Consider the following 14,233-nt stretch of genomic DNA (forward strand, 5'->3'; position numbering starts at 1 on the left):
CTGAGTAAGTATAAAGAAGAAAATATTTTTGAAATAATATGAAAACCGAAGACATTTTTATTTACAACCATCCTAGTGCAAACATTTTCCTTTTAACAACCTTTTATTCTTTGTTTTTCTTTTTGTTTTAGTACTAAGTTCAAGCCAAGTTGCAACCTAATATTGTCCTTTTATCATTTACATTTAAGTATTTGTTGCTCTTTTAGATGACAGTGCTATAGGAATTGTTCATTATAAAGGTCACTTCACCTAAAACAGACTTGTGACGTAAAGAAAAATCCCCTCTCATATTCAGTAAGTTTTAATGTAATTACATTGCTGTTTTTGAACCAACTAGTCCACACTGAAAAGAGTTTTTATTCTTAAGAACCTTCTTTAAGAAATTAATCAACTTTATACTCCTAAAACAATTACAGAAACTTAATACAAGCTCCAGAAGTAACTGAACCATTAACTGGTTTATACACTGATTAGATTGTCTTAAAACCTAAAATGAAACTATTCCTCAAGAAGTATATTACCTGCTCTAGGAATAGTGAAAATTTAGATCGCTGAACCACATTATTCCCACTTCTTAGGTTAGTGGACTCTGAACTGTTCTAATATGTTTAGAGAACCAAATTCTTGTGTTTCAGAGTAAAATTCCTCATGAATTAGTACCTGATTTCAGCAAATCATTTTGAACCTCCATGTTTCCTTTAACAGCTCTTATTCATGAAAGAGCAGAGTCTTAAAAGTACATGAAAAATAACTCCATAGTCAGTAACCTTTCTTAACACCATGGAGTGCATGGCATTGATACATAAATATATTTAACTGTGACCTCAGCAGCTCCTACATCTCCTTTGTCATCCTATAATGTCTTAAAAGATTTGCAGAATTCACATTTGTTCAGTAGAGTGCACTGACTCTTTTGCAAGATGGTGGGGAAAGAAGGCCAAGAAATGTTCCTTCCTAAGAAAATGAAGTCTTACGGGGTGCACATGGGCACCGTTTTTTCCTCAATCATTAAAACATGAAAAAATAAAAATGAAAAATCTATAAGGATGAGTAAGTTCTGATGCAAACTAAATAAATACATGGCACATTATGAGCATCTACAAAGCAATTCTTGTATCATGCATTACACAGAAATGCATAAGCCCTTTTATGACCATCATCATCTAGATGTAACAGAGAGGATCCTGAGATGGCTGGAAGGTTATGTTTGGTAACTAACATGGTCAGTTAGTACTAAGATGCTATGCTTAGAATACACAGAGTTCTTTTCAGGTTCATGAGATTAATTACTTGTATAAGTAACCTTTTTTTTATAAATGAGTGATTTACATATTCATTTTGGTATGTGAGCCTAAGTACAAGTAGAAGCGATGAATTAACTGTGACATCTTCAGGCACGCAGAGTAAGCTGAAACGTGATTGCCTTCAACGTATTTAATTTGGTTTGCCCCAGAACTGAAATGTAACTTTGGCTAAATATAATTTTGTATTTGTTCCTTGTGGAATATTTTAGAGGGGGTGTATTTGGAAATGATCATCTAAAAGAGTAAAAAAAAATAAATCACTCTTTAATTAGGGCTAAACTGTGAGGTTTATTGTCTTGTGTGATGTGCACCTCTCCTTTACGGTTAACTGGTCTCCATCTGTTTACCCAGGACTCAGGACAGATCATCCCCCTCATTGTGGAAAGCTGTATTCGGTTCATCAACCTCTATGGTAAGCCATGAACTACAACATCTTCTTATTTAAAAAAAAAATTATGAGAAATATTTTAGTAAGCGTGTCTTTCCTTTTAACACTTAATCGTTGGGGAAAGGGGCACCTGGAGGATATAATGGGACTGTTTATCCTTTTTCCCTTCTATTCTCTTTAGGTCTTCAGCATCAGGGGATTTTCAGAGTGTCTGGTTCCCAAGTGGAAGTCAATGATATTAAAAATTCATTTGAGAGAGGTAATTGCACATCTGTATCTATAAGCAAACCTTGTTAAAAAGTCATCCTTTTCGGTAGAGTGAAGTGGCAAACTCATTCTGTCTATCTCAAAACCTTTCACTGCATTTACTTCATTTGGGATGTTAGGAATCTATTTAGAATAGCTGAGAAATGAAGCCAAAATCATAAGGCTTTGTTACTGAGTCTAGGAAAGCAGATGAGTTTTGTATCCTGGTTTGGGACCAGCACTGATCATCCTCAGCACATTGTCAAAGGTGGCGCATGAAAGGTTCTAGAATTGTGGCAGGAACGGCCTGGGCCTGCACAGCAGGTGTTGGAGGTGACTCATCCCCGCTTCATGTCTGTTTCCTTTGTCAGGAACTCTCCTTCCTCTTATTACCATCCCCAAACTCCTTTCCTGTGACCCGAGTTGGTGCCTTACTCTTGTTCCCACTTGGTTGCTGAATAAGTCCTCGTCAGCTGTTCGTCAGCACATTATGATTAGCAAAACCATACATCAGGCAGACCTAGAATCAGATCATCCTCTTTCATTTACTGATCACATGATTTAGGTCAAGTTACTCATCTCTCAGTTTTCTCATCTACAGAATTCTAGGATTAGGGTGAGGATTGGGTATAATCCATGAAAGTGCCTAACTTTCGTGGTGGCTCATAGCTACTCATGCTCTCCAATTATAATGATTTGTATTACGTCTACTTCTGGATATATCTGCTCTATCCCCCCTCTGCTCAGATGTCAAGCCAAGGATGCAGAGGGAGGGGCATCAAGGCTTGGAGACAGGGCAGATTCTCTCTGTCCCATCCGCCCTGACCCAGACTTGGCACAGAGCCCTTGAAAGTTTGAAACCTTGGTTGAAGAGGTAAACTTGGAGCCAGACTGTTTTTCCTGTTCCAAATCCTCTGACTGATATGATGTGTAGAGCAGAGCCGCCTCCCCGCTCAACAGCCAAGTGTTCCAAGTCTCTCGCATGGACCATATTCAGGATAAATGGAAATGGAATAAAGCTTCAGATTCCTCTGCCAACCACCAAAGGCAAAATGCCTTGTTATTTTTCTTTGGAAATTCCCCTGGTATTTATTGTTTGTTTGTGATCTCTTTGTGTAAGGCTTTCTCACAGTCGGCAAAAAAATATTTTGGTGAGTTCATGTTCAGTGATTTCCCTCCTGAGAAGCAGAGAAAAAGGAACCACAGGTCCCTGAACATAAACTGGCTCAAGAGACACCCCCCCCCAAAAAAGTTAAAATGCAGTACACAGTTTTTGTGAACTTTAGAAGAGAAGAGCAGACCTCTGAATTAAAAAATGGAATTCGGTTTAAGGCTATATATTATTTTGTACTTCTTAAGGATTTTATCTCAGGTTAATTCTCAGGGAGGTTGACTAGCCTGGACAGTCACCTAGTATTTTTAAAGTGCATACCAAAAAAAATCATGTAATTTCATGTTTGTGAGATACTTTTTAAATTTCCACTTTTTATTCAAATTCCTTGGTACTGTTAAGGGTGCATTTTCAGATTCCTCTGTCTGATTTCAAAATCTCCCCTGCTGAACATGGCTCTCAAGTGTGCCGTGAACACCACTACACCACTCTGAGAAACATTTATTTAATTATATGTATTCATAGTTAGATGAATCTTATAATATTTCTTATAAATTTTGCTGATCCATGTAGCATAGCCTGACAGGCCTATATTGTTTCTTTCTCCCAGTAGGATAAGAAACACAGAATGTAGTATTTGAATTCGTGTCAAAATAAGATGACAGATTTTAGCATTTAAAAAAAAAAAAGTTGGGTCAAATTATAAATCCCACAATATTTTATTTTAAGATTTGGGTAATTTGTAAGGGATTATTTGGTAGCATAAGATCTAAAAAAAGCTTTATTTTAGCCAGCTATTTTTAAGTTAATCATGGGGTGGGATATCTAAACCAATTATTTTAATTTTAGTACTATGTAATCTTCCATAAAGTATAATTAAAAGATACATGTATATATAGAAATGTGTGTGTGAGTATAGAAACATATTTTATTTTTGTTCAGAGAAAAAATGAGAAGCAATGTGCATGGAACTAATTTTTTTTTTTTTTTTTTTAGGTGAAAACCCTTTGGCTGATGACCAGAGTAACCATGATATTAACTCGGTTGCTGGCGTTCTGAAGCTCTATTTCCGTGGGCTGGAAAACCCCCTCTTTCCTAAGGAAAGATTTAATGATCTGATTTCTTGTATCAGTAAGTGGATTTTTTTTTTTCTGATTCTTTTCCCACTAGAATTATTTCACTAACCAATTTCCTGGAAAAGGCAGTGGCCCCTCTCCACATATCCTCCCCCACCATCACCACCAAATTTCTAAGACCATTTGTTTTCTCTCTGGATCCAGCGTGAGTCATCCTCCTAGCTGTGGCCTCGCCTTTCACTGAGTGGGCTCTGCTCCTGAACGTCCTCAGGCTCCACAGCGCGTGAGAGCTTCCCACTTGGTGGCTGGAATAGAGCAGAGAGGCAGGTACCACCCAGCTGAAGGGGAGGAGGAAGCTGTCATCCTGGCAGTGTCACTGCTTTTTGGCTCTTGGTTCTTGGTTTTCTCCACCAATCTTAGGAGTGGAGTAATTTATCCCACTTTTGAATGTTACTTCAAGAAATAAGGTAAAAGGAGATAAATGATCATTATTTCAGTGCAGGAGCACCAGGTGGTAACTGTCTGCCAGGGGGCATCCCCAGCGCGTAGGCAGAGTTGCTCTGGGGCTGTGTATGACACAATGTGAAACCCATAATCGTCAGCAGTAAAGCACTGCTGTTTTCTTCAGGGGGTGGAGGGCTTTTGACACTCCAGGGAGGAAGGGGAAAATAATGATCCTGAGAATTAGGTATATAACCATAGTTGCGTCCCCTGCATCTGTAAATGCAGTGTCCCTTTAAGTCCAGGTTCCCAGGCAAGGGTGTAGAGCTGACTTAAATCATGTAGTGAGGCCTTTCAGAAGAATCAAGCTTTACTCTAATGAGCAAGCCTCCTCCCTGAATCAACAGGTCCAGCTGACTTCAGAAAATCTCTCTGCTCACCCTCCCTTCCCCATTCCAGTGCCTTGGTTTCTCACTGGGATTGCTATTACAGTCTCTTAAATGGAGACTCTACTTCGAGGTTTTGCCCTCTTTCCTTACCCACCCTCCCCAACCCACACGCACACATCATTTCATCTTTCACATGGCAGCTAGATTCGAAAGGGCAAATAGTGTTCTGTCCCCATCCCCACCCCCCACCCCCACCCTACTGTTTAAAACCTATCTCAGTATTCCCCACCTGAAAACAAACTCCTTTGTATGGCCGATTTATAGAATGAAATTCTTCCTCTATCTGATCTCTCTACTTTGATACACTCATCTTCTGCCACCTACCCTATTGACTTTCTTTTTTTTTTTTTAATTGAAGTATGATCAGTTATAATATATCAATTTCTGGTGGACAGCATAATGTCACAGTCATGCGTGTATATATATATTCACATTTTTTATATTCTTTTTCATTAAAGGTTATTACAAGATACTGAATACCTTTAGTTCCCTGTGCTATACAGAAGAAATTTGTTTTTTATCTATTTTTATATAGTGGTTATCATTTGCAGATCTCAAACTCCCAAATTTATCCCTTCCCACCCCCTTTCCCCTGGTAACGTCAAGATTGTTTCCTGTGTCTGTGAGTCTCTTTCTGTTTTGTAGATGAGTTCATTAGCATCCTCTTTTTTCTTTTCCTTTTTTTTTTTTTTAAGATTCCACATATAAGTGGTATCATATGGTATTTTTAATTCTCTTTCTGGCTTAATTCACTTAGAGTGATGATCTCCAGGTCCATTTCTGTTGCTGCCAATGGCATTATTTTATTCTTTCTATGGCTGAGTAGTATTCCATTGTATAAATATTATCAGAACTTCTTCATTCAGTCATCTCATGGACATTTAGGTTGCTTCCATGTCTTGGCTATTGTATATAGTGCTGCTATGAACATTTGGGTGCATGTATCTTTTTGAATTAGAGTTCCTTCCTGATATGTGCCCAGGAGTGGGATTGCTGGATCATATGTAAGTCTATTTTTAGTCTTTTGAGGAATCTCCATACTGTTTTCCATAATGGCTGCACCAAACTACATTCCCATCAGCAGTGTAGGAGGGTTCCCTTTTCTTCACACCCCCTCCAGCATTTATCACTTGTGGGCTTTTGAATGATGGCCATTCTGACTGGTGTGAGGTGATACCTCATTGTAGTTTTGATTTGCATTTCTCTGATAATTAGCAATATTGAGCATTTTTTCATGTGCCTATTGGCCGTTTGTAAGTCTTCATTGGAGAATTATTTATTTAGATCTTCTGCCCATTTTTGGATTGAGTTGTTTGGGTTTTTTGTTATTAAGTTATATGAATTGTTTATATATTCTGGGAATTAAACCTTTGTCAGTCACATCATTTGCAAATATTTTCTCCCACTCTGTATGTTGCCATTTCGTTTTGCTTATGATTTCCTTTGCTGTGCAAAAGCTTGTAAGTTTAATTATGTCCCATTTGTTTATTTTTTATTTTATTTGTATTACTTGGGTAGACTGCCCTAGGAGAGCATTGCTAAGATTTATGTCAGAGAATGTTTTGCCTATGTTTTCTTCTAGAAGGTTTATAGTGTCTTGTCTTATATTTTAAGTCTTTAAGCCATTTTGAGTTTATTTTTGTGTATGGTGTGAGGGAGTGTTCTAATTTCATTGATTTACATGTGGCTGTCCAGTTTTCCTAGCACCACTTGCTGAAGAGACTGCCTTTTCTCCATTGTATAGTCTTGCCTCCTTTGTTGAAGATTAATTGACTGTAGGTGTGTAGGTTTATTTCTGGGCTCTCTGTTCTGTTCCATTGATCCATATGCCTGCTTTTGTACCAATACCATGACGCTTTGATTACGTAGTATTGTCTGAAGTCTAGAAGGGTTATTGTTTATTTCAATTGCTTTGGCAATTCTGGGTCTTTTGTGATTCCATGTAAATTTCATGATTATTTGTTCTAGTTCTGTGAAGAATTTCCTGGGTAATTTGATAGGGATGGCATTAAATCTGCAGATTGCCTTGGGTAGTATGGCCATTTTAACAATATTAATTCTTCCAATCCAATCTTTCCACTTCTTTAAGTCATCTTTAGTTTCCTTCATCAGCATTTTGTAGTTCTCCTTGTGTAAGTCTTTCACCTCCTTCTACCCTACTGACTTTCTATTTCAACAGCAGCAGCCTAGAGGGGAGGGTGTAGCTCAGTGGTAGAGGTCCTGGGTTCAATCCTCAGTACCTCCATTAAAAATAAACAAATGAATAAATAAATGGACCTAATTACCCACAGACACACACATACAAACAGAAACACAGCAAACAACAGCAGCATGTAGGCTTGCCAGGCCATTTCCCACCTCTGTGCCTTGGCCCTTGCTGTTCCGTCTGCTGTTCCTGGTAGCCACTTGACACCCACGAGGAAGGATTTGCTGAACTGACAACTCCTCCCAGCACCCAAGGCAGCATTAGTCACTTTCTCCTCTACTAATGTTCCACCGTGTACATATGTCTGTAATTTTTCTTAAAGCCCCACATTACAATTTTTCTACCTTCTCTGTCTCCCTCTGCTAGAGACAGCGTTTAGGGAAGAGGCTAGGAATGTAGGCTGTGGATTCCAATAGCCTAGATCCAAATCCTGTGTCCAGATTACTCACCAGCAAGTTTCTGAACCTCTCTGCACCTCAGTTTCATCATCTATAAAATAGGGAGATCACGAGTCCATATAGCATAGGGTTGTGAGAATTTAATGAGTTAATACACATAAAGTGCCAAGAAGAGCGCGTGGCGTGGAGTATATTCAATGGAAGGCCTACATTTAGCTCCACAGGCGTGTGAGGTCTTGCTGGATTATTGTTTTGTAGCCCCAGCGCTTGGCATAGTTAACTCTAGGCATATGGTGAGTGCATAATTCATTGCTGTTAAATAGAATTTAAATGAAATGAAGAGTCAAGATTCCACCAAAATTATTGTGTTGGCATCCATGCCTCAAATCCTAGATCTTGTTGGGTATGAATTCCCCAGTCATAACTCCCTCCACCCCAACCCCGTGCAGTCTGACATCCTGTGTGGAGCTCAGAAACACGCCAGCGTGTCCTTTCCAAGGCCCTCATGTAGTCTGAGTCACCGCAGCATCCTCTGACCCAGCTGGAAAGAACCAAGAAGGAGGTTGTCACACTTCTGGAATTCTCCTTTGGCCATGTGCACAGATTTCCCTCACAGCCTAGCCAGAAAGTTTAAATCTGGAAAAATGATATGCGCTCTCTATCGCTTAGTGGGTTTCTAGGTACATACATTGTCAGCATTTGCGTTTACATGTAGCAGCTTGGCTAGAGAACACTGGGCTACGTGGTCAGGAGCTATTGTAAAATCACATCACACTTTCATTGGATGAGAAATAGTGTTTCCTCATGGTTCTTAAAAGCTGAATCCTCAGAGTAAGAAAGGTTTAGGTTCAAATCCTAGCTTCCCGCTTAACAGCTTTATTGAGCTTGGGCAGAGATCAGTATTTATAATCTCTCTAAGTATCTGTTTCTTTATCTACTTCGTAGAGTGTGTGTGAAGAAGAAAGGAGATAATTTCATACAGGGTGTTTTAGCATCATGCCTGGCACACAGTAAGCCTCAACAGATATTGCTAGCTGTCATGGTTACAGCTATTACAGCTACTCGGGTCACATGTTCCAGTACCTCAGTTAGCCGTTTACCAGTTTATCTGTCCAGCTAAATATGTGTTCCTTTGCCGTAATTACCTCAGGTGCATTTAGAAATGATGTTAGTTTAACCCAGAAGTGGTGTTGGTTCCAACACGATTTTTCCCAGCACGTGAAATGTTTTGCAACAATCAAAGACAAGCTTTCTCACAATCAACTACGGAGCAAACAAGGAAGAACATAAGGGAAAAAATGAAAAAACTGCAGAAGTATCTTTCTTTCACACAAGCAGTGCCTTCCATGAAATGCTGTGGGTGCAAATGAAGAAGAAAAACACCAAGACACCTCCCCTGTACTTAAGCAATGGAGTAATCAAAAACAAGTGTGAATTAATAATCCTTGGGTTAATGTTGATGATAATAGCCTCTATTGGAAATGAATACCCTCCAGGACCCACATCTCAAAAGAAGCAGGAGCCCCCAGGGATTAAGGCTGCTAAGGATGCCGGCGCTTGCACCGGTAGAGGCTTAACTGTGCGAGTCATTTAAGTAGTGTTGTTAATGTTCTGTCAGCGCTGCAGTTACAGAGCCTCAGAGGTACGGAGTAGTCGCTCCCAACCCCACTTTTCCCCGTAAGTCTCGTTATTTTCAGTGCATAGGTTTGCAGAATGGGGTGTTTTTCAAGAACACTTGATGGCACTATGTCTAACAGTCCCTTTTCTTCCATCATCTAATCTCTAAAAGAGGAGATTCCTGGCTGTTACTGATTTCTCAGTGACCCAATGACCATCAGTAGGTGTAAAATTTCTTTTAGAGGTGATGAAAATATTCTATAATTGATCAGTCATATTGATCAATCAGATTTCTCAATTCTTAATACATTAAAAACTATCAAATTGTACACTTTAAATATGTGAATGACATGATATATGAATTATATCTCAATAAATCTGTTATTAAAATTACCATACCTACTATATGCAGAATAGATAAACAAGGACCTACTGTACAGCACAGGGAACTATATCCAATGACTTGTAATAACCTGTAATGAAAAAGAATGTATGTATTTATATAACTGAATCACTATGCCGTACACCAGAAACTAACATGACATTGTAAATCAACTATACTTCAATCAAAAAAAAATTATAACACCATATTTGCTCTTTATAAACCACTTTTTCAGCTTAATAGGATTATTAACATATTCCCACATCTCTATAAGTATTTTTCAAAATATAGCTTTTAGTGTAATGGGTTTTATTTGATTTTTTTAAATCCCCTAGTTTTAGTTTAGGCTGTTTCCAGTGATTTTGCAGTTCTACAGAATACCATGATGAGCCTCTTGGTAGATAAGTCCATTTGCCTGTATTTTGACCGTTTCATGAAAAAAGCTTTTGAACTCTTCCTGGCCCTGCAGTGTGTCTTTTTGTTGCTAAAAATTCTTTCGGCTTTATTGCCATACGTGGTAGCTTTCTCTCTGAAATCTAAATTTGTTTTTGATGCCTTACAATGATTTTCTTAAAGATTCCTTTTATCCTTGAAAACATTTAATAGGATTAGTATCTGCCCTGAATAGGTAAGGCTTCCCAGACTAAGACTCAGTTTCCTTATTGACCTGGAGATGATAACTCAGCAGGAGGAGAGACACTATTTATATACTTGTATCTACCGTGTTGCTATTTAACTAGGAAAGAACACAATGGCATGTTTCACAGAAGTCAAATCTGTAAATGGTTAATTAGAGAGATTTATAAGCAGTTCATTTCTTGCTTAAAAAAAAACAGCTGACAGATCATCCCGAGGCTAGGCTAAGATCCATCCAGATGTACTAAAACATCTCTGTCTTTCTCTTTCCCTTTCATTCACACACACACACTACCACACACACAGCTGATTGACCTTGACATTATTAGAACCTAACTATGAACTTAAAAATCCCCTGACACTGGTAAATTCGCCTTGATTACTATTTTTCAGGCTATGGAGCTCAGAAATACTTGTGTACCTGCTCTTACATAAGCCATTTCTAAGTGTGACCACCAAGGAATTTCCTTTCCCTATTTTCATACTAAAGGATAAATTTGCATCTTGTAATTTCTTCTTTATTTTCTGACAAACAAACACTTCTACAAATAGTGCCACAGAAGAACTGGCATTTCTCAAGTAATGGCCATTTGAACTTTCTGCCATTTTCTGAATTAACTTGTGTTTGGCGGTGAATTTGTCACACAGGTTTACGTGGAGCTGTCAAACCCCTGTGCTGGGAAGTTGTTGGCATGCTGACACGGGAACCTTGCAGCGCTAGAAAAAAGAACATAAATTAGCCTAGGGAGCTTTGAACATGTGACCGAGATTGGATAAATGCCACTTTTACCTAATTACATGAGATGCTGAAGTGTGGAAACAAAGCCCAGAGTAAAAGAAATCCAGATGAAAGACTGATTTTCCTCACTGACAACTTTTCTGGGGAGAAGAAAAGATCCGTCTTTTCCTGTAGCATAAAATTGTGAGAGACCCTGAATTGCCACACTCAGAGCCAGCTGGGAATGCACATTAGTCAGAGTGTCCATAGCAACCATAAATTCTGACCCGCTGACTGGACTCAGGAGAGCAAATGAGTCATTTGTACCAGAGCGAGTCTCCCATAGGATGCGCGCTGCAAGTCTGTTGAGCACCCAGCCAGGTAGCATCTGAGTCTTGCTCACAGCCACTGTGGTCTGGCCTCTGGGACACGTAGATTTGCTACTACTTCAGGCATGTCAGCAATTCTGTTTTGCTTTGGTTTATATTTAGTAGGGTTGCAGAGAATGCCTTCCTTACATAATTTTATCTAGTCTTTTTTTGTTAGCATCATTTTTTTTTTTACATTCCTGTTACTTTTCTAGAACTCCTGAAATCTTCCCTTAGTATCTCACAGGGCCCCTCACCCCTATTCTTTTTCAGTTTTATTATTGTGGTAAAATATACATAACATAGAATTTACCATTTTAATCAATTTTAAATGTACAGTTCAATGGAGAACAAACTTATGGCTACCAAAGGGGAAAGCGGGGGTAGAGGGGAGGATACATTAGGAGTTTGGGGTTAACATATATACACATTAAGATATATAAAATAGATGAACAACAAGGACCTACTGTACAGCACAGGGAACTATATTCAATATCTTGTAATAACCTATAATAAAAAAAATCTGAAAAAGAATAGGCATATATATGTACAGCTGAATCACTCTGCTGTACACCTGAAACTAACACAATATTGTAAATTAACTGTTCTTCAATTAAAAACAAAAGAAAAAGATGGACAGTTCAGTGGATTAAATACATTCATATTGTTTTGCACCTATCTGCAGAACCTTTTTATCATGCCAAACTGAAACTCCACCCATTAAATAGTGACTACCCGCTCCTACCTCCCCCTGGCTTCTGACAACCACCGTTCTACTTTCTGTCTCTCTGAATTTGATTACTCTAGATACCTCATGTAAGTGGAGTTACACAATATTTGTGTGTAGCTTTTTGTGTCTGACTTATTTCACTTAGCAGAGTGTCTTCAAGGTTCCTCCATATTGTAGCATGTGTTAGAATTCTCTTCCTTTTTAAGGCCGAGTAAGATTTCATTGTGTGTATATACCACATTTTTTATCTGCTCATCCATCAAGAGATATTTGGGTTATTTCCAACTCTTGGTTATTACAAATAATGCTACTATGAAGTTGGTATATGAATATCTGTTCCCCTCAATTCTTTCTAAATGAAATTTTGAGACTACCTTTAAGGAGTAGAGGAACTAAGTTTAGAACTGAGAAGTAGGAACAAGAGGATCCTGGGTTAAGGTTAAGCCTCTTGGAAGTAATGCCTTTATACTCTTCTAGCCTAAAAATGACTGGTCCCCCTATGGGTTTGGACAAATACTAGAAATCAGTACTACAGTAACAGTGGTTCCTTTTGCAGTCTTTCTTTTCCTTTTGTTCTTTAACTTTAGGACCCAAAAACTAGCTTTAAGATACTAAAACCCTCTCTCTGATCATTAACCTTAATCTTAATCTGGGGGTTAGCTTGGAGAAGCAGTAGACTTAACTCTTGAAACACCCCAGATCCTCTGTAAACAATGGCAGAAGTTTTTTGTTGTTTTGTTCTTAATCATAAACCCAATATGGCTTTACATGTGGCTGGAGAAGAGTGGAGGGTATTGCCAACCAGGAGGCCATTAATAGGACAGTTCATCTTTATGGTTTATTATTTTACATTAATATATTTAACATTGTGATGGCTTGGCTTGAGATATGATGTAAAATTATTTATGTGAACAGTTTTTTAATGAACAAGGGACTAGATGCTAGTAAATTTCAATGTTTACTTTTAAGAATGGATCATAATATATCTAATTTTACCTTTGAGAGTTTTTTTTTTTGAGATAGTCTTTCTAGATACACGTGTGCTCAATCATCTTTTTATCTTTAACTGAAAGTAGCAACAACAGTCATACTTTAAAAAAATTATCTTAGGTAACAAAACTTTTAAGCAGTTAATTTTTGATATGAAACAATAATCCAACTACACCTAAATCAATAGCATTTATAGATGCAAAGTTCTCCCCAGCAAACTCTCTTGGGAATTACTTCGTCTGCAGGTGCTTCATCTTCCCTCTCTGTACAATGTGGATTCTTTAAGTGTCCCATGAAATTGCCCTGGGACCTGTTTTGATCCTGAGACACTTGAGACTGAATTAGGTAGAAATGTTGACAACTTGATTATTGAGTCCTTGTGACCTGAGTAAATTTATGCACCTGTCTATAACTTCTTTTAAAGCCTCTTATTCCTCTTTTTCAGAAAAAAATACTGAAGACCATTGTCTGGAAAGTATATTAAATAGAGTGCTTATACTTAATAGATGTGACGCTGACCTACCATGTTCATAATGTTATAATTTTTTCCATTTTGAAATACTTTACAAATAAAAAAGCAGAATATAAATGTATTTCATTTTTACTGAAATCACACTATTATTAATTATAGGTTTATGTTGAAAAATTAAATGTTCATCAGATGATGATGATGTTTGACTTACATTCTTTTTAGAGTTTCTGAAGTTCACTTTCTAAAAGGAGAGAGCTACAGTTCCAGCTGTAACATACTCAAAGATGGGAATGAAAGTGATTTTTCCCAGAAATTCAGATAAACTATGTGTTGTTTTGCAAACTCCTCAGTGGTTAAGTGAGACTATTCCTAATGTGTTTTTCTCCCCTCCTTTTCACCTGTGGAAAATAAATGAAAAAGTAAAATGCTGCAGTAACAGGGTGTTTTGATAATAAGGGGAAAGCAGCTGGGGTCAGCACTCAAGGTTCCAAGGAGAAGAGCTTGGCGTGAGTAATTCAGGCAGTGGTTCTCAATCTTGGCCTCAAAAAAGAATCTCTGGCCTCAGCATTTAAAAAAAAATCTTCCCAGGTGATTCCAGGTCAAGGTTAAGAACGACTGGTTTAAAAGAGATCAGAAAGGGGAACTGAGGTAGGAGAGTACTGTGATGGTCCAAGTTAGAAATAATAAAGACCTCAGTTAGG

General features: G+C 38.0%; 1 protein-coding gene across 7 annotated transcripts in view; it reads left to right on the forward strand.

The window, feature by feature from the left end:
- SRGAP1 (SLIT-ROBO Rho GTPase activating protein 1) overlaps positions 1-14,233 on the forward strand; it is a 244,138-nt gene that overhangs the window by 209,270 nt on the left and 20,635 nt on the right. For 5 of the 7 annotated variants that reach the window (XM_006205813.4, XM_015240593.3, XM_072973006.1 and 2 more), the window contains 3 exons: positions 1,656-1,716; positions 1,874-1,951; positions 4,046-4,180. In XM_006205813.4, coding sequence (XP_006205875.1) covers positions 1,656-1,716; positions 1,874-1,951; positions 4,046-4,180 — 274 coding nt within the window. Of the gene's footprint in view, positions 1-206; positions 295-1,655; positions 1,717-1,873; positions 1,952-4,045; positions 4,181-14,233 lie in introns of those variants that run through there. The other 2 variants (XR_012078412.1, XR_012078411.1) reach the window with 2 other exon arrangements.

Source organism: Vicugna pacos, chromosome 12 (assembly GCF_048564905.1).
Source record: "Vicugna pacos chromosome 12, VicPac4, whole genome shotgun sequence".
NCBI lineage: Eukaryota > Metazoa > Chordata > Mammalia > Artiodactyla > Camelidae > Vicugna > Vicugna pacos.